This window comes from Chiloscyllium plagiosum, unplaced genomic scaffold, assembly GCF_037043375.1.
Source record: "Chiloscyllium plagiosum isolate Xiang-an unplaced genomic scaffold, Cpla_swu_hap1 HiC_scaffold_21, whole genome shotgun sequence".
In the NCBI taxonomy this organism is placed as follows: Eukaryota; Metazoa; Chordata; class Chondrichthyes; order Orectolobiformes; family Hemiscylliidae; genus Chiloscyllium; species Chiloscyllium plagiosum.
In genome coordinates, this window is record NW_028270159.1 from 36,973,612 (window position 1) to 36,987,271 (window position 13,660).

Sequence of the window (13,660 nt, forward strand, 5' to 3'; positions counted from 1 at the left end):
AGAATTCCAGTAAAAATGGTGTTCTTGGTTTGAAATGAACTGCTGTTATGCTGCTTGGGTTGCTACTGTGACACTCATACAGTGGAACTACACACCAAGAGCATCCAGCAAATAGTCCAACTCATTGAAGGTTCTGTTTGACAAAGTGAGGAAGAATAACTTACCTTCTGCCTTGATGTCATCAATCAGAGGGCAGGAGGTTCTCGTTGTGACTGTGCTTGGCTCAGAGCGTCTCCCTCTACTGTCCAAAGCATACAACGTAAACCTGAAAGAATGAGAGAGTACAATCCAGATAAAAGTCTAGGGAGATTAGCACAGATGTCATAAAGGTGAGACATGTGTGCATGAGTTAGGATACTATATGGAAGTGATAAGTAAATTACACTAAATGCCTGAATGTGAAAATTATGATCTCCATGTCACTGTAATTTTATTTTCCATCACAACAATTATCCTGAGAATATGGTCCTATGAATTGGCCAAGAACATTGGAGATCAAAATTCCAATTCTGCTGTCATTCAGTATTTCAATCAATATTGTCATTGCAAAGAGATTAGAAACCATGTTCTTCTAGATTTTGATAAACACATCTGTACTTAGACCAAGTAACTTTGATGATGTATTCGAGTAAGGCTGTCATTTTATTGTAATATTATCACGGTGGCTCAGTGGTCAGCACGACTGCCTCACAATGCCCAGGAACCCAGGTTCGATCCCACCTTCAGGTGACTGCGTGTGTGGAGGTGGTCCATTATCTGTGCTTCTCTCTTAGGGTTTTCTCTGGGTATTCCAATTTCCTCTCACAGTCCAGGATGTGCAAGTTAGATGGATTGGCCATGCTAAATTGCCCATAGTGTTCAGGGACATGCAAGTCAGATGGATTAACCAGGGGAAATGCAGGATTCCAGGGATAGGGTAGGGGAGGTGGATCTGGGTGGGGTGCTCTTTGGACGGTCTGTGTGGATGGGTCAAATGACTTTCACAATGTAGGTGTTCTATATTACTAAATTACTATACATTGTATGTTCTTACTCTGACCACTGCAAGTAATATTTTCAGAAGAGTAGAATATCCTTGAGGGGGACTGTTCGCTCTGATGGCTAGGAGTCAGAGCATTGTACAGAGACCAATGCCTGTTGCCAATTAAGGTAAACTTTGTCATGCTTCATAGCACAATCAAAATATATGCCATGGTTTGATGGCCATCAAATAAACAAGGATGCTAGCTAGAAAGGAAATAAAAAGTCCCTGCTGAGTTAAACAAAAAGCGAATATATCTCTTTTTCCAATCAAGATGAAAAATGAGAGGGAGTTAAGCAATTATCTAATAAGAGATACCAGTCAGAGGTGATGTATTATTATTGCTTGATCAGGTTATTGCTTCAGTCAGCTTGCTTGTGACCATATAGTGCAAGCCTTGTGTTTTATCATGGTTCAAATTCTCTTGAGGAATGAAAGCACATGATTGGGGTCCACTTGCAAATTAGTCACTGGCATTTTAGAGGCTGACAATGAAGAATGGCGATGGCTACAGCAGGGTGGTAAGGCAGAGTAAGGATATTTCAAATGGGAAGCAAACAAATCTCTTACAACTTGCACACAGATGTCTATCCAGACTGTTTGAATGTTTCCCGGGGGAACAACCTCTTATTTTGCAAAGTAGGAAAATGGCTCCTTTGAACTTTGCAAAACTAAATTTTGTAAGAACACTGCATGAGAAGGCAGTGCATTGAAAGATTCAAAGATAACCAATGTTCCTATTGTGAAGATGCATGTAAACAATAGAGACACAGACAGGCAATGTCTACAGAACCTGAAACAGAGACAAGCATACACATATCTTTGGAGAACTTTCTTTCAGGGTATCATTTGAGGACAGAGGCAAGAGATTTAAACATGACCACTGAGCTGAAATGGGACTTTCCAACATCAAAATCTCAGAGAAGAAACCGTTACCAAGTAATAGGGGAGCAGATGTAGTCACCTGAAGCTAGAGTACAGCAAAGCTGCTCTGCTCAATTCCTGCCAGTCCAAAACTAGTGAAATATGGTCCATGTTGAGAGACTGTCAGAAGTGCTGGATATCAACACTCTGTCACCTCAAAAGAAAAATTAAAAACGCATTCTTGTGTTGTTTCCACAGCATGACATAATGAAATCAGGAATTTTGGGCACAGTGTGAACATGTAAAGTTTGCGAAGGACTCTGAGCTCTCTAATTAGTTAGGTGGCAACACTCTGCCCTGCAAGAAAAAAACATTAGAAATAATAGCAGGAAAAGGCTATTTAGCCCCTCAAGCCTGCCTCGCCACTGAACGAGACCATGGTTGAACTGCCTCAGGGCCCCAACTCCTCTTTCGTGCCAGCTTAGCTGAGCTATCAACTCCTTGAAGTTCTAATAATCGATTCACTTCCTCTTCAAATGCATTTACTGGTGGAGCCTGCACTGCTCTCTGGAATCAGGAATGTCTGACATTCACTACCCTCTGGTAGAAATTCCTTCACATCTCAATTTTAAACAAATGTCCTCTTATTCTCTAACTATGTCCTCTAGTTTGAGATTCCTTAACTTGTGTAAATATCTTCTCTACATTAACCCTGTCAAGCCACTGTCAATGCATAAAAATAACCTGTTTATTCATTCTTGATAAGTTGATCCCTTTCTACCAGGAATCAGCCCAGTGATTCTATTTTGGTTAGCTTCCAATGATAGAATATCTTTTTGTCAATACAGGGACCAAAATTGCACATTGTACTCCCGTTGCGATCTCATCCATACCCTGTACAGTTGTAATGGGACTTCCTTGTCTATAAACTTCAATAACCTTGCAATAAAGGCCAAAGGAAAAGAATTGATTGCAAAACTTTCAATAGGTAACCCAGGATAGTTCAGGGGTCATTGAGAAGGAGTTCTGAGGACAGTTCAGGTTTGACAGAAACAGGGACAGACTCTCTGGAGTGCTTATTTTTGGCTGACAGGCATGGAAGAAGTCAAGAGCAGTAAACTCGATCTATGTAGTCAGACTCCTAAAGAGGCTTGGGGAATGGATACTGAGAGACATGTCTGACACGGTGATGTTCACTGTTGGTGAACGAGTACTGAAGTTTCAGAGTTCAGAGGAACGTGAACTCGCGACAGGATGGTGATTGACTAGAACAGGACCAGCTATTGAGGCAGTCCACGATGGATTGGCAATTGGAAAAGAATTTCAAGGCCAGATCTGAAAAAGTGATTCATTGTAATTTCTTGTGAAGTTTAAAGCGATGCGGTGACTTACCATTTTATTAATGTGTGTGAGGAGTTGTTTATAAATCTGAGAGATCTATGATGATCGCATTTGTTGTGTGATGTGCACTGTGGGATGTTTGATCACAGTGTGTCACACATGTTTACCACATGTTATTTCTGCCTATTAGAAACAAGCTGTACATGTATTGATGATTGCATTACTGTTCCGAATTGTAAAGCTTTTCTTGTTTAAACCTGTGGAATCTGACGGCTTTTTTTTTCTTTTAGTCGTCTCTGGATCTCATCTTCACTTTGAAACAAAACGTTTTTGGTCCCTAGTCAGATCAAAGCATTATTTGGTGATCTCATCCATGATCATAACAGTAAAGGTGGTCATCTGGTCTTCAATCATAACAACTATAGGAAACAAACTCATGCATATGGCCATAGCTTGAGGAAAAGCAAACTTCAAATTTTACACCCAGAGAAGTAAATCACTTCATTTTAAACGCTGACATTGATTATAATTTTGAAGAAAATTAAATTAATGTTATTTAAAATGTTGACCTACTGGGGCACTCAGTACATATCAAGGGAGGTGTGTTTATACCTTGCCTTTGAGAGTGTTCATTTTAAGGAATTCATAAACTGCTTGGGAATACAATGTTGTGACTCTGCCTGGCAGATGGCTGTTTTGGGTTTGTAAGCTGCACACAGAAATTAGTTTGCTGTAATGTCTGCTTCATAACTTGAAATAGTGTTTTACTCTTTTAAGTAACATAACCTACGAAGTTAATCAATCCCTGACGATTGTTTGATTATTAAAACATCGAGATTAAGATAAGAGAGGTGCACAGGTAATGCGACTGGACTAAAAATCAAGCAAATGCTCTGGGAACAGGGATTCAAATCCCAATGTGGCTGGTGAAACTTGAATTCAATTAATGAATATGGAATATAAAGCTTGCCTCCTAATGGTGACCATCAAATGATAACTGATTGTGACAATGATCCAGCTAACATCTTTAGGACGTTTTCCTTACCTGCTCCAGCCTACATATGACTCCAGACATACTTAAGGTGAGGTTCAAGGAGAAATAGAGATGGGAGACAGATGCTGCCCCTGCCATGGACACCCAGATCCCATTGAAGACTGAGGGAAAAGCAAAACTCATTGCTACAAAGACAAGGCTCAGAAGAAAACTTTTCAACCATCAGGCCTTCATGTGCAAGATAACCATTCATGTTATCCAATTCTCCTGTTTGAATCCTTACCACTCTGGAAGGCAGTGAGCAAGGTTTTGTTCTGATTGTGTGTGTCACTACTGCCAGATTTTATCAGATGGCCCAAATGTTATGTGTTGGCATATACAATGAGTGTTGGGTATTATTTGGCCAATCTTTCCACACTAAATGTCTCTGGATGCACACTTGCAACAGGAGTCTGTTGGTACTGAGTCATGTCATGACCATAATTTGGAATGCTGAAACACTGTGGACATATTTAACTTATGATTTGGAGATGCCGGTGTTGGATTGGGGTGTACAAAGTTAAAAATCACACAACACCAGGTTATAGTCCAACAGGTTTAATTGGAAGCACACTAGCTTTCGGAGCGACGCTCCTAACACAGAATTTATAGTAAAAATTTGCAGTGTGATGTAACTGAAATTATACATTGAAAAATGTATAATCAACAGACAATCAATTTTTCAATGTATAATTTCAGTTACATCACACTGCAAATTTTTGCTATAAATTCTGTGTTACGATTGAGCCCTCCACAATCACCTGATGAAGGAGCGTCGCTCCGAAAGCTACTGTGCTTCCAATTAAACCTGTTGGACTATAACCTGGTGTTGTGTGATTTTTATATTTAACTTATGTGACTATCTGAAGAGAAATACTAATGGAATTTTCTACTTATAGATGCAAAGGGAATTTCAAACAACAGTCCTTCAAAGAGCTTAAGAGCCAAGCCAAAAACAGACTGGACTGTGATCTCTTATAGCTACAAAGATACCCAGGTTCTAACAACACCCTGTTCATCAGCAACTCATCCCTTGTGGATAATGTTCTAAACGGGAGGCATGTTTCCTCTGACAAATACACAAGGGCAGGGGTTAAAAAGACCAGTCTCACCTCAACTGGTTCATGCTTACTGGATTGCATGTTCTCATGTATACTAGGATTTTAGCATTAAAATGCTGTGAAAGTCACAGTTGAAGACTGTCCTCACGTCAGCCCAGTATTGCAGGTAAAGACCTTCTCACCTTTTAGTACTAGTTAGCTTGCAGACAAACAGCCAGACAAAATGAAATAATGAAAGCAAAAGGACTTTCTCTCACCCTGAATTTGAAAGTAAGAACTCACACAACACCAGGTCATAGTCCAACAGGTTTATTTGGAAGCATAGCTTTTGGAGCACTGTTCCTTCATCATGTGGATGTGTGGTATAAGATCGTATGATACAGAATTTATAGCAAACATTACAGTGTGATGCAACTGAAATTATATATTGGAAAAGACCTGGAATGTTTGTTAAGTCTCTCACCTTTTCGAATGATCATGTTGGTTTCAGTTCTTTCATGTGTCAATCCCAGAACTTTTTTTTAAAGTTACGTGAAAGCTAGTGCTCCCAAATAAACCTGTTGGACAATAACCTGGTGTTGTGTGATTTTTTTAAACTTTGTCCACTCCAGTCCAACACCAGCACCTCCAAATCCTAAATGTTGAAATTCACTCACAGTCAAAAGGAATCAGAACCACAGAATCTCAACCAATCAAACAAACTAAGGACCATGAAATTGATTGTTCAACTAACAATGTCAACTCCACTGATAACCTCAACTGGAATGGCCACGATGTTCAAGTATCTATTCTTCATGAATAATTCAGAGACTGATCTATTTATCTGTCTTCTTTCACTTTTATCTTTTTGAATTCACCTCTTATTTCTATTTTTTGTGTGTTGTGTGATTAATTCTTCTTGTGTTTTATAGCTAATTATCTTAGTCAAGCACGTCAAGCAAAATTGACTCCTTTTTAAAGGATATATTCTATTGGTCTGGGACATAGGGATGGGATCAAGAAAAATCAAGGAAGGGCCTTTTCAAAATTAAGCTTGTTGCAATGAACCAAGGTGTTTGGGAGAATAAGGAAGGAAAGCCAATTCATCCCTCCTCAACTGACAGCTTAATAGTTTGGGGTGTCCTGTCTGGAACTCGAACAAATTGGGGAACCTCAATGGGGGTCTGGTTGTAACAAAAGATGCATAAACTCTGGCTGCTTAGTTTTTCAAAAGGGGCATGACAGCGTTTCGTGATGTGTTTGTACGTCATTTATTTCAATTGCTGCAACTCCTGAGATCAATTACAGTTTAACTATTGTGTAGGCCGAGTCATTGAATGTATTCAAAGTTGAGTTCAACAGATTTGATCATAAGAGAAGAAATACATAGTTTTTTTTGACAGATATAAAGGTTGTAAATATTAATGTTTTGTGGATATTTGAGTGTCCTTGCATAAGAAACATGCAGACTTAACAAGCAGTTTGAAAAACTGTCACTATTATGGCCATAATTCTTGTCACTTGTTACATGGGGTTTGAAGTATAAAGTAAAGACATCCTGCTGAATTTACAAACTGTTCGATGAAATCACACTTGAGGACAGTGTACCGGTTTGGTATCCATATTTGAAAAAGGTTATATTTGCAGTAGTGACAGTGAATCATAGAACCTATACAGAGCAAATAGAGGCTTTTTGGTCCATCACGTCTGCACTGACTGTCCAAAGAACATCCCTCCCAGACCCAGCATCCGTCCCTATCCCTGTAATACCCCTTGTATCATTGCTAATCCAACTAGCCTGGACAGCTTTGGACTGTGGCAGGAAAGGGAAGAACATGCAAACTCCACGCAGATAGTCACCCAAGACTGGAATCGAACGTAGGTACCTGGCACTGTGAGGCAGCAGTGCTAATTCATTTGATTGATCTCCAAAATGAGAGTATGATGAAAAGCTAAGTAGATTAGATTAACACTGGCTGGAAGAATGAGGGTGATCTCATTGGAAAATGCAACATTCTGAAGGGGCTTGACACATCTGAAGTTTAAAGTTTGATTCCACTGTCTAGCGAATCTTGGACAAATGGGGCCTCCTCAGGGTTAAGGGGACAGAGATGAAAAGAATTATCTTTAAAATTCTCCAGCAATGGGCATATTTTAGGCTGAATTAGAAGATTTTGGTAAATACTATGTTTTACCAGTTATCTGTATTTTTGATTTTGGATTGAAATGAGAAAATAAATGTTTTAAAACGCAAAGATTTCCAAAGGACTACTTCAATATTTTTGGAAACAAGTAATGTGAAACTCATTGCAAGCACTGCTGACACAGCTGCTGGTTCAAGCAGTAGCTGGAGAATGTGGAGACAGCTGGAACCAAGGACTGTGTAAAAAAGGAGATTCAGCCAGTAACAAATAACTGATTGGTTTGTGAATTAGTGACCAATTATTGATGACAAAGGCCTTTTGCCTGACAACACGATATGATTGGTTCCCAGCTGGCTGAATCGGTAGGAGTTGTGAACAGGAGAAGGAAAAGCCATCAGATCCCAACCAGGTCAGCAGCTCTCTCAATTGTTGGCAGTAAAAAAAAAATTAAGCTGGAAGAAAAACAAATTATCTTTCCTTGAGCAGTTATCCAACTCAGGGACCTTTTCTAAAAATGAACTAGTTATCCTGAACCCCCTGCCAACCAACGAAAGTATCCAGAGAAGGAAGACCAAGAAACAAAGTTCTGATGAACACAGTATACTCAGGATATTCTGTAAACAGGTACCTGCTCATGGCTCGTAATCATATATCTGCAACTAGATTCTACTTATTTTTAATAAATAGTAATTCTTGTTAAGTTCAGCAAACTGATCTGTGCTTTCTGCCAACCTGGGTATAAAAGACAAACAAATTGGGCACTTCTGTAAAATGAAACTTTAACTTCTGTGATGTCTCTGGGAAGAGTGGGCCCTGACTTGTAGCAAGGCAATACATGTTTTGGACCAGACCCCCCTCAAAATATTTTCAGAAGGCAGCCCAGACCCTAACATTTTCTTAATTTAAAGGTAGATGTGAAATGGATATTCCAGGAAGGTGCAGCTGGTCAGACCACTCTGCGTTAAGCAGAACAGAATTTATTTAAACACTACAGTTGAAACATGAACAAAAGAAAATGGAATTTAGAATAACTTAGCTATTGGAAAACGTCATTGACCCGATACAGCCATTATTACGAGTTAACTGTTCCAGTACAGTAACATCCCACAAACACACCTCTCGGCAAAAAGGTAAATTCAAACACAGATTTTTACAGGTAGGAGGGAACAATTTACAAAAAGATTTCAGAAGAAGGTCAGAGAAGTTCTTTACTGAAGCTTGCAACTCCTCTGACACTCACATCTTGCGACTGCTACAGATAAACTGGAGAAAACCTGATATGGGAGAACTGGCCACCCCTCTTCCATTGTTAATCTAGCCTGTTCCTAGACTCTTTGGCACTCAGTTTATATTCTTAGCTGACGTTGAAATGTCAAGAAAAATAAAATAAGTTGCTATAAAGATTGTAAATAGCTGAGGCTTCACAACCTCTTTTCAAGAAAACCAAGAACCAAATAACCTTTCCGAAGTGATAGTATTGTCACACCAGTTAGATGTATGATTTTGGCTGAGGTGTTGTCATGGAGATAGCAATGGGCAACTACAGGCTTCATGCTTCTGGGGCTTGAACGAAGAATATGGTAATGCTTCAACCATTGAAAGTCAACTTGCCAACCAATCAGCACCCTTTACTCTCACAGCATAAATTGCAGGGATCGTTTGAAATTTGACATTCTTGCATCAGTCCTGATTAGTGTCAGAGTAAAGGCTTCAGCAACATGTACCTTTTTACAGCAACATTCAGATTATAAGGTCAGAAAAAAAAGGCCACATTATACTCCATCTGCCCTTGAGCCCCACCCCTCCAATCGCCACCAGGCCAGAACCCCACTGGTCCTCACCTACCACCCCACCAACCTCCATATACATCATATCATCCGTCATCATTTCCGCCACACACGCAATCTGCTTGGCACTCACTTTGTGTTCCTCGGACTCAGTTTATATTCTTAGCTGATGTTGAAATGTCAAGAAAAATAAAATAAGTTGTTATAAAGATTGTAAATAGCTGAGGCTCCAACTTTGAAGTACTCCACTTAGTGAATGCATTGACTGGTTACATAATTTTAAATAATATTGATTTAAAGAAGACTTGGATATGAGTCAATGCAATAAGCTACATTACCATAAAAATAACTTGGTCTACTATTGGAAAATTATCGTTAAGAAAGTACGAGGGAAGAACAGGTAGGAACAAATTACTGCAGGTCCTGAAATCTGTACTGAAATAACAAATATTGATTGTTATTTTCAGTACAGATTCCAGCATCTGCAGTAATTTGTTCCTACATTTGTTTGATCGACTGCCATAGCTCTTCGAGGAATGCCAATCCTGTTTTGCTCTTCCCTATGAGAAAGTGAGGACTGCAGATGCTGGAAATCAGAGCTGAAAATATGTTGCTGGAAAAGCGCAGCAGATCAGGCAGCATCCAAGGAGCAGGAGAATCGACATTTCGGGCATGAGCCCTTCAGGAATGAGGAGAGTGTGTCCAGCAGGCTAAGATAAAAGGTAGGGAGGAGGCACTTGGGGGAGGGGCGTTGGACATGCGATAGGTGGAAGGAGGTTAAGGTGAGGGTGATAGGCCAGAGGGGGGGTGGGGCGGAGAGGTCAGGAAGAAGATTGCAGGTTAGGAAGGTGGTGCTGAGTTCGAGGGTTGGGACTGAGACAAGGTTGGGGGGAGGGGAAATGAGGAAACTGGAGAAATCTGAGTTCATCCCTTGTGGTTGGAGGGTTCCTAGGCGGAAGATGAGGCACTCTTCCTCCAGCCGTCATGTTGCTATGGTCTGGCGATGGAGGAGTCCAAGGACCTGCATGTCCTTGGTGGAGTGGGAGGGGGAGTTGAAGTATTGAGCCATGGGGTGGTTGGGTTGGTTGGTGGGGGTGTCCCAGAGGTATTTTCTGAAACGTTCCGCAAGTAGGCGGCCTGTCTCCCCAATATAGAGGAGGCCACATCGGGTGTAGCGGATGCAGTAAATGATGTGTGTGGAGGTGCAGGTGAATTTGTGGCGGATATGGAAGGATCCTTTGGGGCCTTGGAGGGAAGTAAGGGGGGAGGTGTGGGCGCAAGTTTTGCATTTCTTGCGGTTGCAGGGGAAGATCCTGGAGTGGAGGTTGGGTTGGTGGGGGGTGTGGACCTGACAAGGGAGTCACGGAGGGAGTGGCCTTTTCGGAATGCTGATAGGGGAAGGGAGGGAAATATATCCCTGGTGGTGGGGTCCGTTTGGAGGTGGCGGAAATGACGACGGATGATATGTATATGGATTATCCTGCTCCTTGAATGCTGCCTGACTTGCTCTTCCCTATGACAGGAATTCTGGTTGACTCTTTCAGAGTGTCACTTAATGTAAACTGACGTCTTTTCTCCACCATCACCCTACACTCTTTATCCACTCCACCACCCCCCCTGCCAAATGTGAACATAAATGCTGTCCCTCCACACTACTCTTCAACTCTGATGAAGAGTCATCTAGACTCAAAATGTTAGCCCCCTCTCTCTCCATAGATGTTGCCTGACCTGATATGACTTCCAGTATTTGTTATTTTCAGTACCAGGGAAGAATATTTGCTTCAAGCTGTTAACCAACTCGCCTTCTAATCTTTGTTGAGAGAGCTAAGATGGATGCCTTTTGGTACAGAATGACATTAAACATAGTGCTGTAAAATTGCAAGAAACAGGGTGACATAATGGTTCAGCACAGACACTGATAACCACAGAGTTGGAACAAAGGCTGTGGTCCCTGGGTGAGTCCATAGCGTGAGTGACCAGTGTTTCTTGTCAATATACAGAGACATATAACTCAAAACACTGAGGTGGATTTTGCAATCTATTCCTCAGATGTGAGGACAGTTATCTGCTTGGCTAGCAATTGTTGAGGCTCATTGAAACCAGGTTAGGAACAGTGTAAAGCTGAAAATGTGTTGCTAGAAAAGCGCAGCAGGTCAGCCCTTCCTGAAGAAGGGCTCATGCCCTAAACGTCGATTCTCCTACTCCTTGGATGCTGCCTGACCTGGTGCGCTTTTCCAGCAACACATTTTCAGCTCTGATCTCCAGCATCTGCAGTCCTCACTTTCTCTTAGGAACAGCGTAAAGGTGACCTCCATTTCCGAGGTCTCCACAGTCAGTAACAATTAGCGTCTTGAGTTAGAAGACTGGCCAACACCCATATGACAAGGCTGCTGAGGTAAAGGAAACCAAAGTCTAATTCTTAAATATTCTTGACATTCACTTTCTCAAATTATGAATGAAAGCATGATGTAATCAGATATGCAGAAGTCTCTCACTGAACAACATGGGATTCAAAACCTGTTCTTATGATAAACACACAGCATTGTTTTGCAGGAAAAAAAGAGACCGTGACAAATCATAGTTCGTCACATGAGGGTAACGGTGAGAGTACTTTAAGTATTCTTTCTTCTTCAAATATCTTTTTTTTTGATTCACCAATCCTTAGCACAAGAACTGAATTACGACTCTTTCCTCCTCCATTCTTTCAGCAAATCAGTGCCTGATGCTCCTTTTGCTGTTCTCCAGCAGTTTGAATCCCAACTAATCCCTTTGCAATCTAAACTATGAATCAGGACTCTTTGTTCCTGCAGCACCAGGCACCACAATTTAACTACACTCACTTGACAAAAAACAGAACCACTCAAGCAACACACAAAATAACAAAGGAAACCCAATGACGCGTCTACCGATTAGAGATGCAAATAAGACTGTACCAGCTTATCTCTTACATCTGACTTGCAAACCCTTGATTATGATTTTATCTCCTTGCCTTACACTTCCTTTTTAAACCATTGGAGAATAATTTATATTATTCAGCTTGTAATATGCATAAAAATCAAAGTTGTTGGAACATGAATAGAGAACATGAATCAGACAACAAGGTTAGTTTGCCCTATCTGTGTAATATAGAATTCATGTGTTCACACAGCAATCAAACATGACAATCTGACTCACGAATTATATGAACTACATATTCCACTGTTCAATTATTATGCTTACTAGACGGCAGCAAAAATTGCATAGGTTAATACTATGTATGAAGCCATCACAGGCCAGTGTGGGATTTGCCATGCCAAAACGGTGGCTCAGTGGTTAGCACTGCTGCCTCACAGCACCAGGGACTTGAGCTCAATTCCAGCCTTGGGTGACTGTGTGGAGTTTATACGTTCTCCCTGTGTCTGCGTGGGTTTCCTCTGAGTGCTCTGGTTTCCTCCCACAGTCCAAATCAGGTGAATTGCCCATGCTAAATTGCACATAATATTAGGTGCATTAGTTAGGGATAAATGTAGGGGAATGAATCTGGGTGGTCTACTCTTCAGAGGGTCAGTGTGGACTTGTTGGGCCGAATGGCCTGTTTCCACACTGTAGGGAATCTAATCTAAAAAACATACTGCCAACAATATCTCTACATCTCAACTTCCCATTGATAAATCAAAATTCTGCACCCTGCCTAATTAAGTTACTCTATACGCCACACTCCTCATTCTTGCAGGCTCTATAAACCCTAAAGCCACCCCTTGATTACTGCAGAAACTATTTGAAAAGGAAAAGGCCTTTTTACACTGCAGAAAAAAAATGCAAACTCAAAAATATCTGTTGTGCAATGCTTTCAGTTTTGTAGAACAGAAACAGGTCACTTAGATTTTTTAGCCTGTTCATCCAGTCAATGACATCACGAAGATCTGTAATCATTTTGTAGCCTCTCTCTCACATTCTGCAACAATGTTTTTTAACAGTGGTTAATCTTGGATTTGAAATGAACAATCAACCTACCATCAAATGCAACTTGAAAAACAAAGTTCCAAACTTCTTCCAAACGTGTCGATCTTTTCACCTTTAAGTACAGATGCTAATAGTTTCTGAACAGCAGATATTAAGCTACATTCCCCTCTCACCTTTAGTAAATACCACCAACAATCTGTTCTCGTTCATACACATCGATGTGACAGTCAAAAAAGCACACCAATGCCTCTACGTTCTCAGGAGAGAAAGGAAATTCGGCATGTCCACAATAATTCTCACCCATTTTTATAAATGCATCATAAAAGCATCCTATCTTGATACCTCGCAGCATGGTATAGCAACTGTTCTGCCCAAGTCCACATGAAATTACAGAGTTGCAACCGTAGCCAAGTCCATCTCGCAAATCAGCCTTTTTTCCATTGACTCTATCTATACATTCCGCTGTCAACGTAATTAAAGTCCCCTTC

General features: G+C 40.7%; 1 protein-coding gene across 3 annotated transcripts in view; it reads right to left on the reverse strand.

Moving 5' to 3' along the window:
* astn2 (astrotactin 2) overlaps window positions 1–13,660 on the reverse strand; it is a 1,590,397-nt gene that overhangs the window by 46,664 nt on the left and 1,530,073 nt on the right. For all 3 annotated transcript variants that reach the window (XM_087998521.1, XM_087998520.1, XM_087998522.1), the window contains one exon: window positions 165–265. In XM_087998521.1, the coding sequence (XP_087854647.1) occupies window positions 165–265 (101 nt within the window). The remainder of the gene's footprint in view (window positions 1–164; window positions 266–13,660) is intronic.